At 39.3% G+C, this 27,155-nt stretch overlaps 1 protein-coding gene across 1 annotated transcript; it reads left to right on the forward strand.

Moving 5' to 3' along the window:
• Positions 1-5,465: 5,465 nt before the first annotated feature.
• On the forward strand, positions 5,466-26,809 carry NIFK (nucleolar protein interacting with the FHA domain of MKI67). The gene is made up of 6 exons (XM_053698080.1): positions 5,466-5,622; positions 9,177-9,305; positions 9,612-9,720; positions 15,802-16,013; positions 26,158-26,220; positions 26,298-26,809. Exons 1-6 carry the CDS (start codon positions 5,512-5,514, stop codon positions 26,484-26,486), a joined length of 813 nt encoding a protein of 270 aa, XP_053554055.1. The 5' UTR covers positions 5,466-5,511; the 3' UTR covers positions 26,487-26,809.
• The last annotated feature ends 346 nt before the right edge of the window (positions 26,810-27,155 follow it).

Here is a 27,155-nt window from a genome sequence, read left to right on the forward strand (position 1 = left end):
TACTATTCTACGCTTAATCTTTATAAGCAACAATACTTCTCTACTCTTTCCTCTAACCCAAAATGTCTGTTTTCCACGTTCAATAATTTTCTCCTCCCACCTCCTAATACAACTTCTCTCTCAGTTCAAGATTTTGTCAGCCACTTCAATAACAAAATTGACTCCATCAGAAATGAAATCAGCTCTCAACATTCTACCAATCTCCCACCCCCTTTAAAAGCTCACAATCACCCAGAACCCAAATAGCCATAAATTTATCTCTTTTGTTCCTGTTACCGAGGAAGAAGTTTCTGCCCTTATACTGTCCTCCCACCTCACTACCTGTCCCCTCGACCTCATCCCCTATCAGCTACTCCTCTCCCTCTCTTCTACCCTTACCCCTATACTCACACACATTTTCAACCTCTCCCTCAGCACTGGTATATTTCCCTCATCTCTAAAACATGCACTGGTCACACCTATCCTCCAAAAACCTCTTGATCCAACTTCCCCATCCAACTACCGCCCTATTTCTCTACTCCCTCTTCCCTCAAAGCTCCTTGAAAAGCTAGTATATGCATGTCTATCCCATTTCCTTACACTAAACTCTTTTCTTGACCCACTGCAATCTGGATTTAGTCCCCATCACTCCACAGAGACAGCAATTGTCAAGGTTACCAACAACCTACTTACAGCAAAATCCAAAGGCCACTTCTCTATGCTTATCCTCCTTGATCTGTCTGCAGCCTTTGACACTGTCGACCACCCTTTTTTGCTCCAAACCCTTGTGGTTCTCTTCCTATCTATCTAACCGTACCTTTAGTGTAGCCTTCTCTCGAACATCCTCTGCCCCGTTACCAATTTCTGTTGGGGTAACTCAAGGCTCTGTCCTCTGTCCCTTTCTCTTTTCAATCTGCATGTCATCATTAGGTTCCTTAATAAAGTCCCATGGGTTTCAATACCATTTGTATGCCGATGACACCCAAATCTACCTCTCTGCACCAGACCTACCTCCTTCCTTTCTAACCCGTGTCACTAACTGTCTTTCTCATATCTCATCTTGGATGTCCTCTCACTACTTTAAGCTAAATCTCTCCAGAAACTCCTTATTTTTCCCCCTTCTTCAAAATCTTCACCCCCCAATTTTTTATAACTGTTGATAATTCCATCATTACCCCTACCCCGCATGCCTGATGTCTTGGGGTCACACTTGACTCAGACCTTTCACTCCTCACATTCAGTCCTTGGCTAAAGCCTGCCGCTTCCACCTTAAAAACATCTCTAAAATTAGACATTTCCTTAAACAAGATAAAACTAAGATTTTAATCCACTCTCTCATTCTTTCCCGCCTCGACTATTGCAACTCCGTCCTCTGGTCTACCTAGCTGATGCCTAGTTCCTTTACAATCCATAATGAATGCCTCTGCCAGGCTCATCTTCCTTAAACGTTGCTCTTCATCTGATGCACCTTTCTGCCAATCCCTTCACTGGCTTCCTCTTGCCTCCAGGATTAAACACAAAATCCTTACTCACATACAAAGCCCCCTACATTTCAGACCTCTCCAGATACTTTCCCTCCTGTCCCCTTCGCTCTGCTCACAATCTCCTACTCTCCTCATCTCTTGTTACTTCCTCACATTCCTGTTTATGGGACTTCTCTAGACTGGCTCCCATCTTGTGGAACTCCCTGCCTCACTCCACAAGACTCTCCCCTAGATTTAACAGCTTCAAGCGCTCCCTAAAGACTCTACTATTCAGTGATGCATACAACCTACACTAACCTTTCCTAACTCCATTGCTTTCCCCTTGAACCCCTTAGAATGTAAGCCTATGAGCCCAGCTGTTTGTAGATCGCCTTCATAAGAGCCGACTACAACAGTGCAACTCTCGGCAGGGCCCTCTACTAATTTGATCATTATAAATGTTTCCTTGTATACCGCCTATGTTTATAGCGCTGCGGAATCTGTTGGCTCTCTACAAATACCTGATAATAATAATAAATAATAATAGCTGAACGCATTTGGTGGGCCAATAACATGAGGCATATATGTGAAGCCACCAATCAGCAGCTCCTGAGTCTACCTAGGTATCCTTTTTTCAAGAAAGTATACCAAGAAACAAAACTAATTAAATAATAGAAGCAAAATGGAAGGTTGTTTAAAAGTGCATTCTCTATGTGAACCATGAAAGAAAAAATGTGAATGTGTGTTTCACGTCCCTTTTAAAAATATTAGTCGGTAAATTACCAGTGGGTGGAAACTCTAAACTGTATACTAATGTGGCACCTGGTTCCAAAAATTGAAACAGGGCCACTTTCCTCTTTCAAATAAGAGCCTTTATATACTTTCAGATAGAGAGTAAGAAACAGGGGACTCTATAGAGCCTGCTATCCTCTTCACCCGTTACTGGTGCCCAGTCTGGCAGCCTTATCATATTGTACCCAACACACTAGAGTTGTTGATTGGTTTAGCATCTGTTTCCACCCAAGAGGTACTTCTACCATCTAGGAACTTGTCCACCCTTACGTTCTTAAAGGGATATTAAACCCAACTGGGTAGCACTTGCTGATTGGTGGCTAAATGTAGTCACCAATCAGCAAGCGCTACCCACGATTCTGAACCAAAAATGGGTCAGCTCCTAAACTTACATTCCTGCTTTTTCAAATAAAGATACCAAGAGAACGAAGAAATAGTGATAATAGGAATAAATTAGAAAGTTGCTTAAAATGGCATGCTCTATCTCAGGGGTCGCCAACCTTTAGGACCTCAGGGACCACTAAACTCAGAATTTTGAATCCCATGGACCACTAACATAATTTTTTTTTAAAAGGTACAAACCTCTATAATGTGTATGCAGGTATACTCCGCTCATACAGCGGGTTAGGGACCGGAGCCCCGCTGTAAAGTCAAAACTGCCTTAAAGTGAAACAAGGCAGCTTTCTTTTCACTTGCCAGTGTGTTTAAAGACTTGAAAACATATTTAAACTAACATATATTAGGGGTGCAATAGTGCTACGTTTAGTTTAACACTAGCACAGCACAGTATTTAATAATACTGTACCTGTAAAATAGTGACAATTACTGTAGTAAAATTTGCCAGACTATAACACTAAGACATAGATTACACTGTAATGCTGTAAACATAGTGGTGAACTAAGCATAACAAAATGGTGCCAGCACTGTTTCAAAATCCTTGGAGGTTGAACTTCAGCTCCGCAAAGCGCTGTAAAGTGAAGCGCTGTAAAGTGAGGTATACCTGTATAGATACAGTATATGTATATTTAAGTATATATTTACACATTTTTAAGAATTATTTTTTGGAATTAACTAACTAAATGACAGAACTGAGAGAATACTTCCAAATGACAGATGAAGGGTGAGTGTCAACGTTTGAGCTGGAAACAGAGAGGCAGTTGCGCAGTACTACGCAATGTGCGTAGGGAGAGGCACTGTAGGGAGTTGTAGCGAGACGAGGGTGACACCATCAGAGTAGATTAATTCCTGCTTGATGGTGTCAAGGACCACCTACATCTTCTTGGGGACCACCAGTGGTCCATGGACCACTGGTTGGCGACCGCTGCTCTATCTGAATCATGAAAGAAAAAAATTGGGTTTAATATCCCTTTAAGAACGTAAGGGCGGATAAGTTCCTAGACAGGGAACCAGCTCCAATGTAGCGTCAGCTGTTGAAACTTGAAGGTCCATAATTGTTGAAAAAGTACATTCTCTAATTTGTTAGAGCATGTAATTTTAACTCTATTGACCCTGCACTACTGTGTTTTTATCCCCTTCAAAGGGGTTAAACACAGTAGAAGTACCTGTGCAGTGCTCTGCAGGTAGGGTTGCTAGGTGTTGAGTATTCTACCGGACAGTTCAGTATTTTTGCATGTTGTCCAGTAAAAACTTACTAAAATACTGGACACTTAAAATGTCCCTAGTTATTAGCTAGAAGACCTTATATGCCTTAATGCATTACAAATATAGAGCAGAAATAAGCGAATGTAGTTAAAGGGGTCAAATCATTAATGTATATTGCAACCAAATAGGTTAAATTATTAATGTGTATGTTACTGGCAGTCAACGGGTAACATGAATGTGCAGTTGTAAATACAATATGCATAGTGGGTTCAAGAGTGGAGACTTTTGCATACATTATGTTACCTCACCTACCATTTGTTACCAGCAACTTACACGTTGTCAATTATTATTGTGACGGGCAGCTGACAACCTTATCTGCAGGTCCTGAGCAATACGTCTATTGTAAATGTAACCCATTTGTGGGGGGTTAAACACACTGTAGTGTAATGTGTAGGGTAGATGGTCTTTAAATTGAACTTTCTTATGCAATCCACCCCCTGCTATTGTGCAACCACAACATTAGTTTGAGAGCAGGGGTTGTCAATCACCCAAGTATGATCAGATGGCAATTTTATTCCACTGCATCTACATTAGAGATTGAGAAGTTAGTAAGCAGTCTTAGCTCCCGAGCAGAAATGTACTACACATTTCTTTAACCTGTCACAATGACGTACATTATTAACACAGTGCAATTGTCCTTCATTTTCTATTACTGATCTTTATCGCATAGTGAAATTATACTATCTTGATTTTCACACAGAGCCGTGTAATGTCAATGACACAATTCTATATGAGCTCTCGCTGTTCGAGACTTTAAAGGGACATAAAACAAGTTGGGACAAAATATAATAATATGTACTTTAATTACTTTACCTGCAAATTTATACTGCAGTGCCTCGCCATGAATCCTCTCTTTTAAGTGTCTAACTCCCCCCCCCCCCCCAATTCCTTTTATGGCTGCATATATATCCACCATTGATATGGTAGAATGCAAGACTTTAACAGTCATTATCTGTGTGCCGGTCCAGAGCATACCTAGAAGCAAATAAGATGCTGTGAACTCAGTTAAAATACAATGCCTGTGTTTCTGATGTTAAACACTGAAAAAGGGGGGTGGATCGGTCTACTCCAGAAAGCACAGCTAAGTAAATAATTTTGCTTACTTTTGACAATTATTTTAAAATACTTGCCAGCAATGTTTAAACAGTTTTTTATGGCACTTTAAGTTTTATAAGGAATTATTACCCCCTAATGACAGCTCATCACATAATGTGGATCAAAATACTGATTCATACTACGGCCAGCAGATGGCGTAAGGAAGATACTGTCCACATAATAACCAGGCAGCTTAGTTATGCCATTCTACATTGTAGTGATCCAGCAAGTGCGCCATGCCTATGTGTCACGTCTATTTGTTTATCGGGCCGCATTGTATTTCTCTTTCCAGTAGCTAGATTGTAAAGGTCTGACGCTTGGTGGCGCTTCCATTAGATCAGTATACCTGGTACTATAGCACTCAGCACTGTGTCTTACGGCCGCATGTCGGCGCTGTTATACATTTGTGCCTATCCATAGTTATGTTGCCGTTGGTCTTCCAGCTACAAGGTGGCGCTGTATTGCTTAACTACAACATCCATCTTTCCCTCGTGTCGCACTTCCTGGACACATCGTGAGCATGGCGGAGAGTACGGAACCTCTGGTCCCTGGTGCTCCTCTGATATCTCTGGACCCGGAGCTGCAGGAGGATTTTCAGAAGAAGGTGCAGCAGATCCGGAAACGGCCAAAGGTATCAAGCAGGGTGTATGTAATGGGTGAGATCGTGGCTGCTACGCACCGGGAATGTATCTCCGTAGACTTGATGTGTGCACGTGTACTGTTATGCCTTAAATAATATGTATAGTTCAGACTGTAGCACTCTCGAGTATGCTCCATATAATTAAAGATTATCCTGAGAATAATATGCAGGTGCATTTATTACATTATGTTGGTTGCTTAAATATGTTTAAAAATAAACAGTAAATTTAACAAAGCTTTGATGGTTCAGATAGAACATGCAATTTTAAACAACTTCCAATTTACTATATACATTATGTAATATACTTCTAAGGATACTTAGGTAAGTTTGTGAGCAGCAATGCACCACTTATTATTACTGGTAGCTAGCTGTTAACTGGTGGCTGCACATATATGCCTCTTGTCATTGGCTCATGAGTTGTGTTCAGCTAGCTCCTATTAGTGCATTTCTGTTCCTTTAACAAAGAATCCCAAACAATGAAGCAAAGTTGGTAATAAAAGTAAATTGTTTAAAATTGCATACTCCAAATCAAGTTCCTTTAATCAAATTTCTACTGCTTAGGCCAGTTATGGACAGTTATAAATGAGCTAAAAAGTTGTCCCTTTCAGGTGTTTGTCAAAATATCAACATATAAATCTAGATTGTAATTTCCCACGGGAATAGGGCCCTCAATTCCCCCTGTATTTGTCTGTAGAATTTTGTGTCTTATCGTATTGTTTCTACACTGTACTGTTATCCTTGTACCCATGGGCAGCGCTGCAGAATCTGTCGGCGCTTTATAAATAAAGAATAATAATATTTTTTTTTTAAAAAGCACCAATCAATTCAGCTCTGTTCTGAAAGTTGTCCTTATGTGCCAACAGCAGAAATTGCATACAGAGGTGGTCTTCCGTGTTGAAAGCGTGCACCTCCTTATTCCCTCTGCGCTCACTGTGTAGTAGAGTTAAAGGGACACTGAACCCAAATTTTTTATTTCATGATTTAGATAGAGCATGCAATTTTAAGCAACTTTCTAATTTACTCCTATTCATTTTTCTTCATTCTTCTGCTATCTTTATTTGAAAAGCAAGAATGTAAGTTTAGAAGCCGGCCTATTTTTTAGTTTACAACCTGGGTTGTGCTTGCTGATTGGTGGCTAAAGGCATCCTCCATTAAACAAGTGCTGTCCATGGTCTGCACCAAAAATTGTCTGGCTCTTTAGCTTAAATGCCTTTTTTTTTCTCCTCAAATAAAGATAGCAAGAGAACAAAGAAAAATTGGTAATAGAAGTAATTTAGAAAGTTGCTTAAAGGGACAGTCAACACCGATGAAAACAACATCTCATACCTTAGATCAAGCAAAAAAAAAGTGCCTGCACCGCATCCTATCTTCAATAACACTAACGTTAGGTGGCTAATCTTGAATGAACATTTAGTTAATGGCAGATATGGCCGCCAAACTCCGCCCCCTGTTATGTAGGAGGCTTCTTCTCTAACTCTTCATCCAATGCGAATCAAATCCTCGGCTAGATTCTTTAGCCGCGTTCACGGAGACACTGCTCTATTTCTAATAGCGAGCGTGCGCATTCGAAATAGAACAGTGTCCCTGTGAACAAGTATGGGTTTAAAACAAGAAGCCTCCTACGTAACAGGGGGCGGAGTTTGGCAGCCATATCTGCCGTTGTTAACTAAATGTTCATTCAAGATTAGCCACCTAACGTTAGTGTTATTGAAGATAGGATGCGGTGCAGGCTCTCTTTTTTTTTTTTTGCTTCATCTAAGGTATGGGATAATGTTTTCGTTGGTGTTGAATGTCCCTTTAAAGGATACTAACCCCAATTTCTTTGCTTTCATGATTCAGATAGTGCATGCAATTTTAAGCAACGTTCTAATTTACTCCTATTATCAATTTTTCCTTGTCATGTTATCTTGATTTGAAAAAGCAGTAATGAAAGGTTAGGAGCCGGCACATTTTTAGTTCAGCACCTGGGTAGCGCTTGCTGATTGGTTTGCTACATTCAGCCACAAATCAGCAAGTGCTACCCAGGTGCGGTGCTGAAGAAAAAATGGTCCTGCTCTAAAGCTTACAGTACTGCTTTTTCAAATCAAGATAGCATGAGAACAAAGATTGATAATAGGAGTAAATTAGAAAGGTGCTTAAAATCTCATGCTCTATCTGAATCATGAAATAAAAAAAATTGGGTTTAGTATCCCTTTAAAATTGCATGCTCTATCTGAATCATTCATTTTACGTCAAACACTAAAGACCTTGCTCACAATTGCCCTTGCCAGAATTCTAACTAAGTTGTCTTCTTATAACTATTGACATGAGGAGAGCTTAAATGAGCAGTGCACTTTAACCCCTTCCCACCATTAGGACATTCCATGCCGTCCTAACTGCGCTTAGATGTAACAAATAAGTACCGGCGGAAAGGAGTTAATTTCTGTTACATTGTGAGCTTGTTTTTAGTGTCATCACATAAATGTATAGAAATAAGCAGTAGACTGTGATTAGAATTTGGAAGATACACTTCTTCACAGAACATTCTGTTTACAGCATTAAAGGGATATGAAACCAAAATAAAAGTTGTGATTCAGACAGAGCATACTATTTTTTTAAAGTTTCCAATTTGCTTCTATTGTCAAATTAGCATTGTTCCCATGATGTTCTATGTTAGTTATGGTAAATCATAGCGTTTGTGAAACGCTAGGATTGACCATTGGAACAAATAAAAAGGGGACTTTCATTCATGAAGTATAAAATACTTCCTGCAGTATGCTCCTTTTTTCTTTTTTTGTTTCAGGCAGCCTACGGCAGAATGCTGTTTTGCTTGAGAGGTGATGTTTTCACCTCTTAGCCAATAGCTGTGCGGAAAATCCGGCATAGCGGAATGAAAGTCCCCTTTATTTGTTCCAAAGGTCAATCCTAGTATTTCACAAACGCTAGGATTGACTTTCATTTTAAATCTGGAGCGCTACATGGCAGGTAATAGTGCTGGCATCTAGTGCTTTTGCAAATTGATAACATTCTTGCAAAGCTTCTGCTATATAGGTCTCCAGAAATGGGCCAGCTCCGAAGCATATATCTGCTTATTAACAATAGATACCAAGAGAACAAAGAAAAAATATAATAGAAGTTAATTAAAATTGCATGCTCTATCTGAATCATGAAAGAAAAACATTTTGGGTTTCATATCCCTTTAATGACTAAATACATTAATTTGGTTAGCTTGTATATGAATTGTATTCAAGCAATATAACTATCTAACAACCATTCAGTCCCAGTATGATACTTCTATAAAAACCTTGGAGATACAGTATATATAGACCTCACCAACTAAAATACTAACTGCACATGCACCAAGGCAAAAAAGCTGGTGAGCAACAATACTCCTATACAATACTAAATGTCTGTTTGTGAATGTGCAGAACACATTTTTGTTTCTTATGGGTCTTTATTTCAGAATACATAAGTTATTTTTGTATGTTGTATTTAGTGCTATGTATAAATTTATATTGTGTGACTTGTAAACGACTTTTCTGTTCGTTTAAATTCTCTTTGTGCAGACTGATATACTGACTCCAGGGGTAGTTTATGTTGGGCATATTCCCAAGGGTTTGTATGAACCGCAACTCAAGGAATATTTTGGCCAGTTTGGAACCGTTACCAGGCTGCGTCTTTCAAGGAGTAAAAAGGTATGTTCTTTTAGCTGAATTCATTGTGCATAAACATTATCAAGCCTCCATTAGGCAAGGATTTAATTCTTTCTCTTTTCATGTTGTTTGATCAGTTTAATCAACCTTATTTTCCCCTCTTAACTATATAAGATGCAGGTGATGTATTATCTGTCATTCTTAGGATCTGAATAAGGCATCTACTATCTAAGCATAAATAAAATTAGATCTTTTTGGTATTATAGTGTTTTGTTCCCATTTTGTATGCAACTCTGTGTTGCTATATAAATGTAATGCTACTCCATTATATTTATTTTATATTTTTAGACAGGTGGGAGCAAAGGATACGCATTTGTGGAATTTGAGTCAGATGAAGTTGCCAAAATAGTTGCTGATACAATGAACAATTACCTCTTCTGTGAAAGGCTATTAAAATGTAAGTGTTGTGTTGTTACTGCTATAGCCATCATATTCTTCTAAACCAGTGATTTTTAACCTTTTTTTTTGCCGTGGCACACTTTTTTACATTAAAAAATCCTGTGGCACACCACCATCCCAAAATTTAAAAAAAATCACACATTGTAGCCTAATACAGCGTATATATATATACACATACACACAAACACACACATACTGTATGTATTGTGCTGTTATGCCATGCCTCTTACAAACTACCCCTGCACTGGGAGTAAAAAACAAGCAAAGTTTAAAAAATATTTCACACTGTTGTCAGTCTGCCGTGGCACACCTGAGGATCTCTCACGGCACACTAGTGTGCCACGGCACACTGGTTGAAAAACACTGTTCTAAACCATAATTGGACAGAACTCTGTATATTTGGCCACAGGATCAGCATACTGATAGATAACAGAAACCTGTTGTCACTTCCTGTATCCTGCTATTTAATGGGACAGTAAACATCTTGAGATTTGTTTATAAAATGTTAATTATCCATAATAAAACAAATTTGCATTATACTTTTATTTATTTTGCCCATTTTTTATGTAATCAGAGTTTTTGTTTTGTACTTATTCAGGGGTGCTAGGCATTTATACATTTTGCTGCTTGTTCCCATTAATACTCTCAGAATTCTTTATAGAATCTGAGTGTTTTGTGCAATATACAGCAGCAGCAGTGTTAATATACACTGCTGCTGCTGTATATTAACACTGCTGCTGCTGCTGTATATTAACACTGCTGCTGCTGCTGTATATTAACACTGCTGCTGCTGCTGTATATTAACACTGCTGCTGCTGCTGTATATTAACACTGCTGCTGCTGCTGTATATTAACACTGCTGCTGCTGCTGTATATTAACACTGCTGCTGCTGCTGTATATTAACACTGCTGCTGCTGCTGTATATTAACACTGCTGCTGCTGCTGTATATTAACACTGCTGCTGCTGCTGTATATTAACACTGCTGCTGCTGCTGTATATTAACACTGCTGCTGCTGCTGTATATTAACACTGCTGCTGCTGCTGTATATTAACACTGCTGCTGCTGCTGTATATTAACACTGCTGCTGCTGCTGCTGCTGTATATTAACACTGCTGCTGCTGCTGTATATTAACACTGCTGCTGCTGCTGTATATTAACGCTGCTGCTGTATATTAACACTGCTGCTGCTGCTGTATATTAACACTGCTGCTGCTGCTGTATATTAACACTGCTGCTGCTGCTGTATATTAACACTGCTGCTGCTGCTGTATATTAACACTGCTGCTGCTGCTGTATATTAACACTGCTGCTGCTGCTGTATATTAACACTGCTGCTGCTGCTGCTGTATATTAACACTGCTGCTGCTGCTGCTGTATATTAACACTGCTGCTGCTGCTGTATATTAACACTGCTGCTGCTGCTGTATATTAACACTGCTGCTGCTGCTGTATATTAACACTGCTGCTGTATATTAACACTGCTGCTGCTGCTGTATATTAACACTGCTGCTGCTGCTGTATATTAACACTGCTGCTGCTGCTGTATATTAACACTGCTGCTGCTGCTGTATATTAACACTGCTGCTGCTGCTGTATATTAACACTGCTGCTGCTGCTGTATATTAACACTGCTGCTGCTGCTGTATATTAACACTGCTGCTGCTGCTGTATATTAACACTGCTGCTGCTGCTGTATATTAACACTGCTGCTGCTGCTGTATATTAACACTGCTGCTGCTGCTGTATATTAACACTGCTGCTGCTGCTGTATATTAACACTGCTGCTGCTGCTGTATATTAACACTGCTGCTGCTGCTGTATATTAACACTGCTGCTGCTGCTGTATATTAACACTGCTGCTGCTGCTGTATATTAACACTGCTGCTGCTGCTGTATATTAACACTGCTGCTGCTGCTGTATATTAACACTGCTGCTGCTGCTGTATATTAACACTGCTGCTGCTGCTGTATATTAACACTGCTGCTGCTGCTGTATATTAACACTGCTGCTGCTGCTGTATATTAACACTGCTGCTGCTGCTGTATATTAACACTGCTGCTGCTGCTGTATATTAACACTGCTGCTGCTGTATATTAACACTGCTGCTGCTGTATATTAACACTGCTGCTGCTGTATATTAACACTGCTGCTGCTGTATATTAACACTGCTGCTGCTGTATATTAACACTGCTGCTGCTGTATATTAACACTGCTGCTGCTGTATATTAACACTGCTGCTGCTGTATATTAACACTGCTGCTGCTGTATATTAACACTGCTGCTGCTGTATATTAACACTGCTGCTGCTGCTGTATATTAACGCTGCTGCTGCTGCTGTATATTAACACTGCTGCTGCTGTATATTAACACTGCTGCTGCTGTATATTAACACTGCTGCTGCTGCTGTATATTAACACTGCTGCTGCTGTATATTAACACTGCTGCTGCTGCTGTATATTAACACTGCTGCTGCTGCTGTATATTAACACTGCTGCTGCTGCTGTATATTAACACTGCTGCTGCTGCTGTATATTAACACTGCTGCTGCTGCTGTATATTAACACTGCTGCTGCTGCTGTATATTAACACTGCTGCTGCTGTATATTAACACTGCTGCTGCTGTATATTAACACTGCTGCTGCTGTATATTAACGCTGCTGCTGCTGCTGTATATTAACGCTGCTGCTGCTGCTGTATATTAACGCTGCTGCTGCTGCTGTATATTAACGCTGCTGCTGCTGCTGTATATTAACGCTGCTGCTGCTGCTGTATATTAACGCTGCTGCTGCTGCTGTATATTAACGCTGCTGCTGCTGCTGTATATTAACACTGCTGCTGCTGTATATTAACACTGCTGCTGCTGTATATTAACACTGCTGCTGCTGTATATTAACGCTGCTGCTGCTGTATATTAACGCTGCTGCTGCTGTATATTAACGCTGCTGCTGCTGTATATTAACGCTGCTGCTGCTGTATATTAACACTGCTGCTGCTGTATATTAACACTGCTGCTGCTGTATATTAACACTGCTGCTGCTGTATATTAACACTGCTGCTGCTGTATATTAACACTGCTGCTGCTGCTGTATATTAACACTGCTGCTGCTGCTGTATATTAACACTGCTGCTGCTGCTGTATATTAACACTGCTGCTGCTGCTGTATATTAACACTGCTGCTGCTGCTGTATATTAACACTGCTGCTGCTGCTGTATATTAACACTGCTGCTGCTGCTGTATATTAACACTGCTGCTGCTGCTGTATATTAACACTGCTGCTGCTGCTGTATATTAACACTGCTGCTGCTGCTGTATATTAACACTGCTGCTGCTGCTGTATATTAACACTGCTGCTGCTGCTGTATATTAACACTGCTGCTGCTGCTGTATATTAACACTGCTGCTGCTGCTGTATATTAACACTGCTGCTGCTGCTGTATATTAACACTGCTGCTGCTGCTGTATATTAACACTGCTGCTGCTGTATATTAACACTGCTGCTGCTGCTGTATATTAACACTGCTGCTGCTGCTGTATATTAACACTGCTGCTGCTGCTGTATATTAACACTGCTGCTGCTGCTGTATATTAACACTGCTGCTGCTGCTGTATATTAACACTGCTGCTGCTGTATATTAACACTGCTGCTGCTGTATATTAACACTGCTGCTGCTGTATATTAACGCTGCTGCTGCTGCTGTATATTAACACTGCTGCTGCTGTATATTAACACTGCTGCTGCTGCTGCTGTATATTAATATACAGCAGCAGCAGTGTTAAAGTGAATGTCAATTTTCCGGTTTCTAATCATCATTTTGGATTGTCACTATGCTTGCAATGTAAAAGGCTATAAAAAATTTTTTTTAATTCATGTTATGTTATATTTTCTATTACTACTTATCTACGATTTCAGTTTGAACTCCTCCCATCCATGACTTCCGGCTTGACAGCTCCTTTCCTTATAGACAATTCCCTCACGCTCGCTTACGTATGACTGGAGCGCGCTCCCGTGGGCAAATCAATTTGCGCATGCGTTTCTCTTAGGATTTCAATATGGGCTTGCGTGCCTTGTTCCATTATTTGTATGTAAATTTAAGATTAGGGACCAAAGCGCATGCGCTAAACAAGAACGAGTGCGGAATGTGGATGAAGATCAGTCAAGACACGCATGCGCAGTTGCATCGGTTCAATCGCGTGACGTAAGTGAAAAAGGGGCAGGACGCCACGGGGTACGATCTATAATTGGTCACTGCGGTCTGTCAATCAAATGCGAAACGAGGGACAAGATGGCGGGCGGAGGATTAAAGTAAGAGAATTGGGTTTTAAATGCTTCGTTACAGTAATACAGTTAGATTAGAAAAAAATCATGAATTAAACTAACCTTTATTTTAATCGATTTAATAAATTAAGCAACAGCAGAAAGCGTGACTTTACATACACTTTAAGGATGAGAGGAGATTTATTTATTAACATTTGATCCTGAAGGTTTAAGGCACATTGGTCTTTTTCTAGTACTAATTTCATCCAAATATGATTGTGGTGTAGGGCATTTTTTAATCTTAATTTACCCAGCTCTTGCCACACAAGATCATTTTTTTAAAAACAGGCTGTGGGCAGTACAACCAATCATATATTTTCAATTGAAGCATGCTCACAAGTGATTGTATCATAGGGAAATACTGTATGTTGTGTCTCAAGCATTGCAGCATGTCCTCAAATGCACTCTACAACAGTAGTAGCTTTTTTGTAAAAAGTGGCAAAGCTCGGGGTAGCTAGGAGACTGCAAGAACATTATCAATTAGTTGGTCAGTTACAGGGCACTATCTGCTTTACTCTGATGAACTCCTGCGCATTGTATTGTGCAATTAACAGTATTTTTTTTTTTTTTTTCTATCCAATTTAATCCTATAGAATAAAAATGGAAAAATATTTTTTTTTTTTTTTTGCACAATGCAATGTGCAGGAGTTCATCAGAGTGAAGCTGCTGATGCCGTGCAACTAACAAACTAATCGCAGACAACCTGATTTGAGATTGACAACTATTTTTATGATCGTTGTTGCAGCCCTATTAATGTCCCTTTAACAATCGCTTCTATGTTCTTTTGATTCAGCTGTTGCCCAGTCTTTGGTTTTCTGTAGCAGTCTCCAGCTTTTAAAGGGACAGTATACAATAGAATTGTTATTGTTTTAAAAAGATAGATAATCCCTTTATTACCCATTCCCCAGTTTTGCATAAAAAACACAGTTCTATTAATATACTTTTTACCTCTGTGATTATCTTGTATCTAGGAACCTTCTTCCAGCCCCCTGATCACATGACTGTGTCTGTTTATTATCTATTGTCTTAAATTTAGTATTGTATTGTGCTAGATCTTAAATAACCCCCTGTGCCTGAACACAGTGTTATCTATATGGCCCACGTGTACTTTCTGTCTCTTTGTGTTGAAAAGAGATTTAAAAAGCATGTGATAAGAGGCAGCCCTCAAAGGCTTAGAAATTAGCATATGAGCCTACCTAGGTTTAGTTTAAACTAAGAATACCAAGAGAAAAAAGCAAATTTGATGATAAAAGTAAATTGGAAAGTTGATTAAAATTAAAAGTCCTATCTGAATAATGAAAGTTTAATTTATACTAGACTGTCCCTTTAAAGGACCAATGAATACAGTAGATTTGCATAATTGACAAATGCATGATAAAGACATTGCAGTAGCACTTAGTCTGATCTTCAAATGAGTAATTTATTTATTTTTTCTGACAAATTTCAGTTATGTCTATTTCCACTCCTCCTGTATCATGTGACAGCGATTAGCCAATCACAAATGCATATACGTATATTCTGTGAATTCTTTCACATGCTCAGTAGGAGCTGGTGACTTAAAAAGTGTAAATATAAAGACTGTGCACACTTTGTTTATGGAAGTAAATTGGGAAGTTGTTTAAAATTCCCGCTCTATCTGAATCGTTAGTTTGATTTTTACTTGAGTATCCCTTTTAAGTATTGGTGTACCAGACTGCTGTTTTGTTCTTATTTGTACTTTTTACACTTCCTAATTCCTGTCTTGTTACTGTTGTTCAGGTGAATTCATGCCTCCAGATAAAGTCCACCCAAAGGTCTTTAAAGGATGTGACAGCGTTTTTAAAAAGCCATTGTCAATGGCTGTGCGGCGCTACAACAACAGGAGATCCACAAAGCAAGAGGAGAAGATGACTAACAAGCTGCTAAAGAAGGAAAAGAAACTAAGGCGGAAACTGGCAGAAAAGGGCCTGGTCTATGATTTCCCAGGATTTGTAAGTGACATAATCAAATCCTAAGTAATTATTATTCAAAGGAAATGACTTGTTTTAAAATTAGATTATAAAACACTTAGTAAATGAAGTTAAAATGGTTGTTTTTGCTTATTTTGTAAAAAGATGTAGTGAGTTAATAGATTTAAAAAATGCACAAGTTGGATAAATATCCTGGAAACAAAGCAAAAGTTTGTATAATGAACAGACTTTCTTCTGGTTTTGTATAATTTCTGGGGATATGTTCTAACAGGGCAAGGAACAATAATTTCAGTAACGTAAACTTTACTGATGTTTTTTCTATAGCAACACAGCAGAAATGTGTTGTAATTGCAAGGTGTTTACTGTCCCCTTAACTATTTTGGTGTTGACTGTCCTTTTAACGCCTTTACTACCCATCCCCCAGCTCTGCACAGCCAACCTTGTTATATTAGTATACTTTATAACACTTAAAGTGATGGTAAATCCTAGTGTTTGTGAAATGCTAGGATTTACTAGTGGAACAAATAAAGGGGACTTTCAGTCATTAAGTTAAAAATACTTCATGCTGAAAGTTCCTTTATTTGTCTGAAGCATTCACCGCATTGAGCTCCTCAGGCAGCCCATGGCAGAATGTTTTTTTGCTGTGAGGTGGCGTTTCCACCTCTTATCCAATAGCCGTCCAGGCCAGCTGGCGCCATGCTAGTTGGTTAGTATGTTATTGCCTAAGAGGTGGAAAACGTCCCCTGACAGCAAAATAGCATTCTGCCGTGGGCTGCCTGAGGCAATCGGCTCGACAATCGTTTCAGACAAAGGAACTTTTCACTGAAAGTCCCCTTTATTTGTTCCACTGTTAAACCCTAGTGTTTCACCAATGCTAGGAATTACCATCACTTTTTAAACCTCTACATTTCTGCCTATTTCTAAGCCACTACAGACTCTTATCACATGCTTTTTTATTAGTTTTCACAAGAAACTGCTAATTCATGTGAGCCATATAGAAAACATTGTTCTCTCTCCCGTGGAGTTTTGCTGGACACTGAACTAATTGGCTAAAATGCAAGAATAGATAAAATAAATAGCCATGTGGTAAGGGGAATGGCAGAGGAGACTTAGATTCAAGGTAATCAGAGGTTAGAAGTATATTAATATATGGAATAGTTAATAAAGGGAATTTCTATCTTTTTAAACGACAACATTTTTGGAGTTGACTGTCCCTTTAATGTGTATAGTTCAGAGTAGATGAGAGGTAATTATAGGAAGGTACAAGGATATTCTGGGATTTATTAAAGCTGAAGCTTAAAGGGACACTAAACCCAATTTTTCTTTCATGATTCAGATAGAGCATGACATTTTAAGCAACTTTCAAATTTACTCCTATTGCTTTTTCATTCTCTTGATATCTTTATTTAAAAAGCAGGAATGTGATGCATAGGAGCCGACCCTTTTTTGGTTGAGAACCTGGGTTATGATTGCTTATTGGTGGGTAAATGTAAGCCTCCAATAAGCAAGCGCTATCCATGGTGCTGAACCTAAAATGGGCTGGCTGCTAAGATTTACATTCCTGCTTTTAAAATAAAGATAGCAAGAGGACAAAGAAAAATTGATAATGGGAGTAAATTAGAAAGTTGCTTAAAATTTCATGTGCTATCCGAGTCATGAAAGAAAAAAATTGGGTTCAGTGTCCCTTTAATGGCACATGAAGCCCCAATTTTTTTTCCTTTCATAATTTAGAAAAAGCGTGCAATTTTAACCCCTTAAGGACCAGGCCATTTTTCAGTTTATTTCCCTTAAAGGGACAGTCTAGGCCAAAATAAACTTTCATGATTCAGATAGAGCATGTAATTTTAAACAATTTTCCAATTTACGTTTATCACCAATTATTGCTTTGTTCTCTTGGTATTCTTAGTTGAAAGCTTAACCTAGGAGGTTCATATGCTAATTTCTTAGACCTTGAAGCCCACCTCTTTCAGATTGCATTTTAAGTTTTTCACCTCTAGAGGGTGTTAGTTCACGTATTTCATATAGATAACACTGTGCTTGTGCACGAGAAATAATCTGGGAGCAGGCAATGATTGGCTAGACTGCAAGTCTGTCAAAAGAACTGAAAAAAGGGGCAGTTTGCAGAGGCTTAGATACAAGATAATCACAGAGGTTAAAAGTATATTATTATAACTGTTGGTTATGCAAAACTGGGGAATGGGTAATAAAGGGATTATCTATCTTTTAAAACAATAAAAATTCTGGTGTAGACTGTCCCTTTAAGGACCAGGGCTATTTTTTTACATTTCTGCTGTTTTTGTGTTTAGCTGTAATTTTCCTCTTACTCATTTACTGTACCCACACATTATATACCGTTTTTCTCGCCATTAAATGGACTTTCTAAAGATTATTTTTATCATATCTTATAATTTACCATAAAAAAATGATAAAATGAGGAAACAATGTAAAAAAAAACACTTTTTCTAACTTTGACCCCAAAATCTGCTACACATCTACAACCACCAAAAAATACCCATGCTAAATAGTTTCTAATTTTTGTACTGAGTTTAGAAATACCCAATGTTTACATGTTCTTTGCTTTTTTAGCAAGTTATAGGGCAATACGTACAAGTAGCACTTTGCTATTTCCAAACCATTTTTTTTCAGTTAGCTAAAGTTACATTGGAACACTGATATCTGTCAGGAATCCCTGAATATCCCTTGACATATGTATATATATTTTTTTTTTTTATTTTTTTTTTTAGTAGACAACCTAAAGTATTGATCTAGGCTCATTTTGGTATATTTCATGCCACCATTTCACCGCCAAATGCGGTGAAAAATCTGTCACTTTTTCACAAACTTTAGGTTTCTTACTGAAATTATTTACAAACAACTTGTGCAATTATGGCACAAATGGTTGTAAATGCTTCTCTGGGATCCCCTTTGTTCAGAAATAGCAGAGATTTATGGCTGTTGCATTACTTTTTGATAATTAGAAAGCCGCTAAATCCAGCTGCGCACCATGCTTGTATTATGCCCAGCAGTGACAGGGTTAATTAGGTAGCTTGTAGGGAGCTTGAAGGGTTAATTTTAGCTTTAGTGTAGAAATAAGCCTCCCACCTGACACATCCAACCCAGTGATCCCTCCCAAACATCTCTCTTCCGTCCCCCACCCCACAATTGTCCCCGCCATCTTAAGCACTAAAATAAAAGGCTTTTTTACTTAATACGCAGACTAGTTTTTTTGGGGGGATCGCATATCTATCTGGATTCTAGTGTGCCACGTGACCTGCTGTATGGCAGAGCGGGGTGTTTTATGAGGTTACGGCACTTTTTAAAAATGCGCTTTTCTTTTTTAAGACGAGTCCACGGATCATATCAATCACTAATGGGATGTTCACCTCCTGGTCAGCAGGAGGAGGCAAAGAGCACCACAGCAGAGCTGTTAAATAGCTCCTCCCACCCCAGTCATTCTCTTTGCCTATGTTAGTGATAGGAATAGGTAAAGTGAGGTGTTAGTATAGATTCTTCAATCAAGAGTTTATTATTTTTAAAGTAGTGCCAGAGTGTGCTGCTTTTTTCTAGGGTGTAGCCTTAGTCCATATCAGCCTCTACAGTAGAGCTTTGGTGGCTTTAAGCAATAGGAACTTGTGGGACATAATTCTCACTGCGCCTCCCATGTTTGTGCTGCCCTATATCCTTCAGTCTGAGGTACTTCCTGACTCAGCATTTCATCATCCTCAAGCCGATGTGATGGAGAGGACCTCTCAAGCCTGGGAGCTGCCTTGCTGCCAGGCAGAAATTAAGGTAATTCTACCTTTCTGGGGCACAAGGAGACTCAGGATATTTGTTTAGCACTTAGGAACATAAGGGGCTCTATGGAAGATGACTCTTACGTTGGGACATTTTGTGCTTTCATGAGGAAAAAGTTTTTGGGCAATTGTATATAGCAGGCACTGGGGCTTGAGTTACGCTGCTTAAATTACAAGTTAAGGATGGCTCCGGTGGTTTCACTATGTTTTCTCGGTGAGGGAGATTGAAAGGCATTGTCTACACCCACGATGGGCGGTACTTCCTGATTTTGCGCGCCACTTAAACAGCGCAGTTGTTGTGAGAGGATCAGTGCGACATTTAGTCTGGGGGAATTATCGATCTGTTCTAGAGCTGCATGTAACAGTTTTCATGCGCTTCTAGTACAGACACTGTATACCTGGTTTTGAGAAGCTTGAAAACATCGGAGTGACAACGGCTCATCTGTGAGATCCGGTTACTGGTTAGCACTGTAGGAGCACCTCAGTTGCTGCTGAGGTGCATAGGTTCTTTGGGGAGTAAAATTAACTATCTTTTTTTGCTTAAAAAGGAAATCTGACGATTTGCCGTAGAAAGGAAAACAGTTTGTATTTAAAGGGACAGTAACTGTTTTTTATAATTCTTATTTGCCAATAATTCTGAATTTTTCTTTTGATTATTTGAAAAATTGTGATTCTTTGTGTCCTAATCCTAAGCAGGAAAGACTTTTGCACAATTTTGACGTGGTCCGTGCCTTAGTTTTATCTGCAGGCGACTAAGGACTTTCGTCAGTCTTCTTTATTTGTGGTTTTCTCAGGAAAAAGTAAGGGACAGAAAGCAACGGCTACTTATTCTTTTTGGCTGAAGAGCATCATACGTTTTGCATATGAGACTGCTGGACAGCAGCCTCCTGAAAGGATTACGGCTCATTCCACAAGGGCTGTTGCTTCCTCATGGGCATTCAAAAATTAAGCTTCTGTGGAACAGATTTGCAAGGCTGCAACTTGGTCCTCTCTTCACACTTTTTCAAAGTTTTACAAATTTGACACTTTTGCTGAGTCTGTTTTTGGGGGAGAGGTTCTTCGAGCAGTGGTGCTTTCCGTTTTAGGTACCCTGTCTTGTCCCTCCCATATCATCTGTGTACTCTAGCTTGGGTATTGAATCCCATTAGTAATTGAGATGATCCGTGGACTCGTCGTGTCTTAAGGAAAAGAACATTTATGCTCACCGGATAAATTTATTTATTTTTTGACAAAATGTGTCCACGGCCCGCCCTGTTCTTTTAGACAGGTTATGGGTTATTGTAAACTTCAGACACATCTGCACCTTGGCTTTTCCTTTCTCTTCCTAACTTCGGTCGAATGACTGGAGTGGGAGGGAAGGTAGGAGCTATTTAACAGCTCTGCTGTGGTGCTCTTTGCCGCCTCCTGCTGACCAGCAGGTGAACATCCCATTAGTAATTGAGATGATCCGTGGACTCATCGTGTCAAAGAAATACATTTATAAGGTAAGCATACATTTTCTTATCTTGACAAATTGTTGAGACACATCGGTCAGGTATGTTGCTGGGGTGTAGGAGGGGTTGAGTGTTGCGTTAGGCTACATCCTGTCAATAGCTTATGTCATTTAAGTAACCATACATTGCTATTGAAATTTAATAAGATATTTTTTTATTAAGCCCTTTTCACTGTTTAAAGTGACAGTACATTGCTTATTGAATAATAAAACTTTAAGGATTTGTGTTGGTGACAATCACTTTGCTCTTGGCTTGATCTTTGTTTGATCTGTGCTTGATATTCATGTTCTAATATGTTGCCCAATCTATGTCTCTCAGTATATTGCTGTCAGGCGATGCCACAACCTTCTCCTGGTATGTCCCAAGTCTTATTAGTCTACATGCAGTGCCCTGCGTTTCCTCTCAATCTCCTGGAAGAGTTATTTGCTTGCAGAATTGCTACCCAGATGGTTTCTGTGGTACCTGTGGCGCTATCTACTTTTCCTATTCTAAGGGAAATCGCAAGAGGAACTTTGAGCTTCAGATAGTAAGGTTTGTTATGTTTATGGCTTTACAGGTTGCCCTCCCTCATAAGATGAGGAGGATGTGTTGGTAGCCTATGAGGGTGAAACCTCAGATTCAGACAGTATAATTCCTTCATCTGATGCTGAAGTAGTAACTTCAGATTTAAAGTGCCATAAAACGGGTTGAGATCTGTGCATATCCTAAAAGGGCTAATTAAGTAAAAATAGTTTGTGTAAAAAATTTTTTTAACAATTGTTGAAGTATTTTTAAAAATTTTTGAAAAATACTTAAAATAGCTGTGCTGTTTGGACACTGTGCTCCACCCCTCTTATCAGTGTTTACACGGAGGCATTGTATTTCAACTGAGTTTACAGCTTCTAGTCATGCTCCAGCAGATAACCCTTATTCATTTGTGCATTTTACCAAAACAATGGATATAGCTACAGCCATAAAAGGAATTGTGTGGGTGGAGTTAGAGCTGTACAATTCAGAAACTTAAAAGAAAGGGTTAATGGTGAGACGCTGCAGTATACATTTGCAGGTAAAGTAATTAATGTACATATTCTATTTTGTCTATCTCAACTTGTTTTATGTCCATTTAAGCTTGAACACCTTCGTGTATTGTTAAAGGAGGTTTTTGGCTTCTTGGAACGACTCGGATAAGTCTATCGTTGTCAACCCTATAGAATCTAGTTAACTTTATAGATTCTAGGATTTCTATGTGGAAGCCTTGTCTGGCTCCAGACCGTGCTAGATATTCACAGGCATGGGGTTATTCGGGGATTCCTTTTTCCCCGTCTTAAGAGGATGTTTCTGGTCTCTGTCTCCATTAAATATCATGGTGCACGGTGCCTAAAGTAGTAAGGCATTTCTACTCTAACTCAGAACTAAGATTCCTACAAAGGATAACTGTTCATTTAAGGAGCAATGGAATAAGCTGGAGGCTTACATAGAGGCTTATTTTGCCACTGTGTCAAGTGCGGTATCTTTATTGGTGTGACGCCTTGTTTGATTCCTATTCTTTCATTACTGTTGCTGCCATTCAAGATTTTAGCCGCGCAACAAGACTTGACTGTGCTAGCCCGGGGGATGTTGTAGCTATATTTTTTGTAAGTGGAATTCCTCTGAACCCAAGCTTCTGGCACTTCCTTACAAGGGTAAGACTTTGTTTGGCCCTGATCTGACAGGAATATTTCTTATATACAGGTAGATAAGGGTAATTTCTACCACAAGATGAATAGACGAAAGGAGTTTATCCCATTCAGAGTGGGGCTGAAACTCTGTCTTCAAACTTGGATACAAAATGTCCCAGATAGTCTACGGACATAGTATTTCATAGGATTTATTCCTTTCCTCCTAAGAGGCAGATTCTACGTCTCTATTTTATCTGCAGGCCAGATAATAGTGAGGCATTTTAGTGCGTTTGGAACCTCCTTTTTTTTGTGAGTGATAGTTCCAGTTCCAATAAAGGAGCAGGGTCTAGGATCTAGTCATTCCTGTTCATGGTTTCCAATTTTGGAAGGAATTTTTCAATCTCTGGTAGATCTAAAGTGTCTCGTCAGTTTTTCTCAGGGTACAGTCCTCTCATATGGAAACCGGTGGTTCCATTTTTTGTTTGGTCCAAGAGGGTCAGTTCATGGTGACCATATACCTGGAGGACACGTATTTTTAAGTCCCTGAGCTTTGCCTTTCTGTCAAACTCTGTTTGTGGTTCTTACCTTTGGCCTTGCCATGGTCCCCAGTGGAGGCTATATTAACAGTGATCAGATTTCGGGGAGTTGTTGTGGTGCCCTTCCTGGACGACATAATGGTTCAGGTGCCACCTTTCAACAAACAAACTCTCTTACAGAGATCTTGTTGTCTTTTCTTCATTCCCACAAAGAAAACAGGAGTAGTTTTCTTAGGGACCATATTAGTTTCCCTATCTATAAATATATTTTTGACATAGGTCAGAAAATCAAGGATTTTCCTCTTGCCTCTTTCTGTTTGGCCCTTCAGTGGCCCAATGTATAGAGGTAATTGGTCTGATAGTTGCTTCATTGGATGTCATCCCTTTGTTCGGTTCCATCTGAGAGTCTGCTGTTATGCATGTTCAGATAGTGGATCAGGGATCTGGTGGCTCTGTCTCGGAGGATATATCTGTCGACATGAGATTCTTCCCTGTGGATCAGAGAGGGGAATTGGTGGTAGAGCGCTCGCTTAGCTTGCGAGAGGTAGCGGGATTGTTGCCTGCGTTCTGCAGAATATTTTGGTTTTCTCAGAAGCATCTGTCTCGGGGCACATGCTTCCGGAGACATTCCTGAGTAATAGTGTCCACGGTCGCTAGTCTGTTGGGTTGGTGACTATTACTATTGACTTGGGAGGAGTCTGCTCTCCCCATAACCCTCTTGGAGTTGAGAGCAATCTACAATGCTCTGAGGGCTTGGCCTCAGTTGTCTTAACTGTTTGTTCAGGTTCTAGTTGAACAATTTCATCTCAGTGGTTTAACATTGACCACTTGGGAGGTACCTGGAGTTCCTTTTGCCATGATTAGCATGGATTGTTCAGTTGGTGGACGCTCACATTCATTTTTCATTCCGTGGATTGGGCGCTTCTCTCGGAGGTGTTCTCTAGGTTAACCCTCAAATTGGGGGGTGCTGGAGTTGGAGATGGCAGTACGCCAAGCTTCCAAGGTCAATCGATCAGCAGGCTGCTCTGTTAAATACCCTGGTGGTTCTTTGGGATTTCAGTCTGACACCCCTATTCCTCGGTTTGCTCTCCTTCCACAACTCATTGCTCGTATCAAATAGGAGTGAGCATTGATATTTTGAATAGTTCCACTTCCTGCATAGTCTTGCAGGATCTGGGATGTATCTCTTCCACCTTGGTGGTAGTTCTTGAGGAAGGACCTTTTTTAATTCAGGGTTCAGTCCTTCATCCAACTTTCGTTTCTCTTAAGCTTTCTGCTTGGAGATTTAATGCATGGTTTTTCTGAATCGGTCATTGAGACCATGATACTGGTTCGTAAGCTTGTTACTGGTAATTTTTCCATAGGTGTAATGTAAATTCCCCTATTGGTGTGAATCCCAGGACTACTTTTGGAAGTAGGGTCAGGATTCCTAGGGGTTTTGTCTTTCTCCAGGAAGGTCTGGAGGACAGTTTGTCAGGACAGAGTCAGATTTCTGCGTTATCCTTGTTACACAAGTGTCTGACGGTTGTGGCAGATGTATACTCTTTTTGTCAGGCTCTGGATAGTTTCAAGCCTGTGTTTAAGTCTGGTGCTCCTCTTGGGGCATTGACTGTGTTTTTAAGGTTCTGCAGCAGGCTCAGCTTGAGCCATAGCATTCCATAGTTTGAAAATGTTATCTTTCAAAAGTTTCTTTTTTACTCTCGGCTTTAGTGTGATTCGCCTTATCTTTTTTTCGGACACAGCAGGTTTTTTCCTTTATGGAAATATTGTTTGGTAATTCATTTTCTGTGTCCTCATTTTTATATCTTGAGGAATATGTGTGCACATCTTGGATGTTGTGCATGCTTTATTATTTTTTCTACTGGCTATTAGGGTATTTTGCCAGTCTTCTGGTTTTGGTTGTTATCTCTATAACAGAAAACTTCTGCTACTTCTTTCTCTAGTTGAGAAGTTTTAATTGTTTGTTTTTCAGACTGTGAGTCTGCAGTCTCCTGAGAGAGTTATGGCTCCTTACCACAAGGGCTGTCTCTTCTTTTTGAGCTTTCACAGATGAAGCATCTGTGGATCAGTTTTGCAAGACTGCAACTTGGTTTTCTCTGCTTACTTGTTCCAAGTTTTCAGATATGTTACTTTTGACTCGACTGAGGCTTCTTTTGGGAGGGAGGTTTTTTCAAGCGGTGGTGCCTCCTGTTTAGGTCTGCCTGTCTTGTCCCTCCCTATTCATATGTGTCCTCTAGCTTGGGTATTGGTTCCCAACAGTAATTGATAAAGTTGTGGACTCACCATATCTTAGGAAAGAAAAACAAAATTTATGCTTACCTGATGTATTTATTTTCGGATATGGTGAGTCCACGGCACTGCCCTTTTTATTTTAAGACAGGGTTTTTTTTTTAAATAAAATTTCAGGCACCTTTTACACCTTGTGTGTTTGTGTGAAGGGGAGTGATACTTGACAGTTTGGCTGTGGTGCTCTTTGCCGCCTCCTGCTGGCCAGGAGTGATATTCCCAACAGTAATTGATGAAGCCGTGGATTCACCATATCCGGAAAGAAATACATTTATCAGGTAAGCATACATTTTTCTTCTCATTTTTACGTTGCCAAGCCAGGGAGAATAGCCTAATGTTTATGGTATTTATATAAAAACAATGTGTATTGATTTCATATATTTAAAATCAATGTTTTACTCTTGTTTTTTTGTCTTTAGGCCTCACAGAGAAAAAACCCTGATAAAACCACTTCTGATCTTGATGTGTCTGTAACTAGCCAGGTGAGGCAGCAGATGACATTTCTAAACCTTAAGAACATCGCATAAACATGTTATATTAATGGTCTCTTTATATTTAGGATCCAACACCCGTTTGCACCCCATCAGTGCTGGAGAAAAGGAAGTCCATCCGGGTGGAGGAGGATGATAACGATGAGGAAATTGTACTTAAACTTCCTGAAGTCTGCACAACTAGCAAAAAGAGATCAAAAATGTCAAAGACTGAAAAGATAAAAAAGATAAAGAAACTCAAATTACAAACAAATTAATTAGGAAATTAAAATGTTCCATTTCTTCAGTGTACCGAAGCCAAGCTATAAGGATACAGTCTGTCTACAGGACCTTTCACTTCCCATGTTTTTAAATAATTTCACCAGAAATAATTTATTTTGCCACTTTATATGACTCTAAATTCCTAAGAACGTTCTGTTGCTGGGGGCTGTTCCTTTAACAGGTTACAAAACATTGTGATTCATAAGGGATATCGTATATTTCTACAAAACAATTCATTTTCTTTAACTTACAACTGTTGTGAGCAACACCTGAACTTTTTATACAGAATATATAATACAAATTTGTATTACCCAGGAAATGTTTGTCTTTGTTTTATTGCGGCTATATCATACCTTAAGCTGAGCTAATTCGTCCCAATCAAGTTTTGGTTTGTTTTCCTGTATAAACTTTCTATATTGATATAATCAGTGGTAAACTTGTATTTATCAGTGTGGAGAGATACAATCCTATTCATGGCATGCATTTAAGGCAGGTTAGTATGCATGTGATTTTGTTTAAATATGAAAGTATTTTAGAAACTTTTTGTGCAATGAAATGATAGTATTTTGCTAATGTTTTCTCCTCCTAATAGAAAACACAGGCTATTTGTTTTAAATGTAACAATCCTGAAGCAGCATGGTTATGAAATGTAAAATGTTGTCGTA

This window comes from Bombina bombina, chromosome 1, assembly GCF_027579735.1.
Source record: "Bombina bombina isolate aBomBom1 chromosome 1, aBomBom1.pri, whole genome shotgun sequence".
In the NCBI taxonomy this organism is placed as follows: domain Eukaryota; kingdom Metazoa; phylum Chordata; class Amphibia; order Anura; family Bombinatoridae; genus Bombina; species Bombina bombina.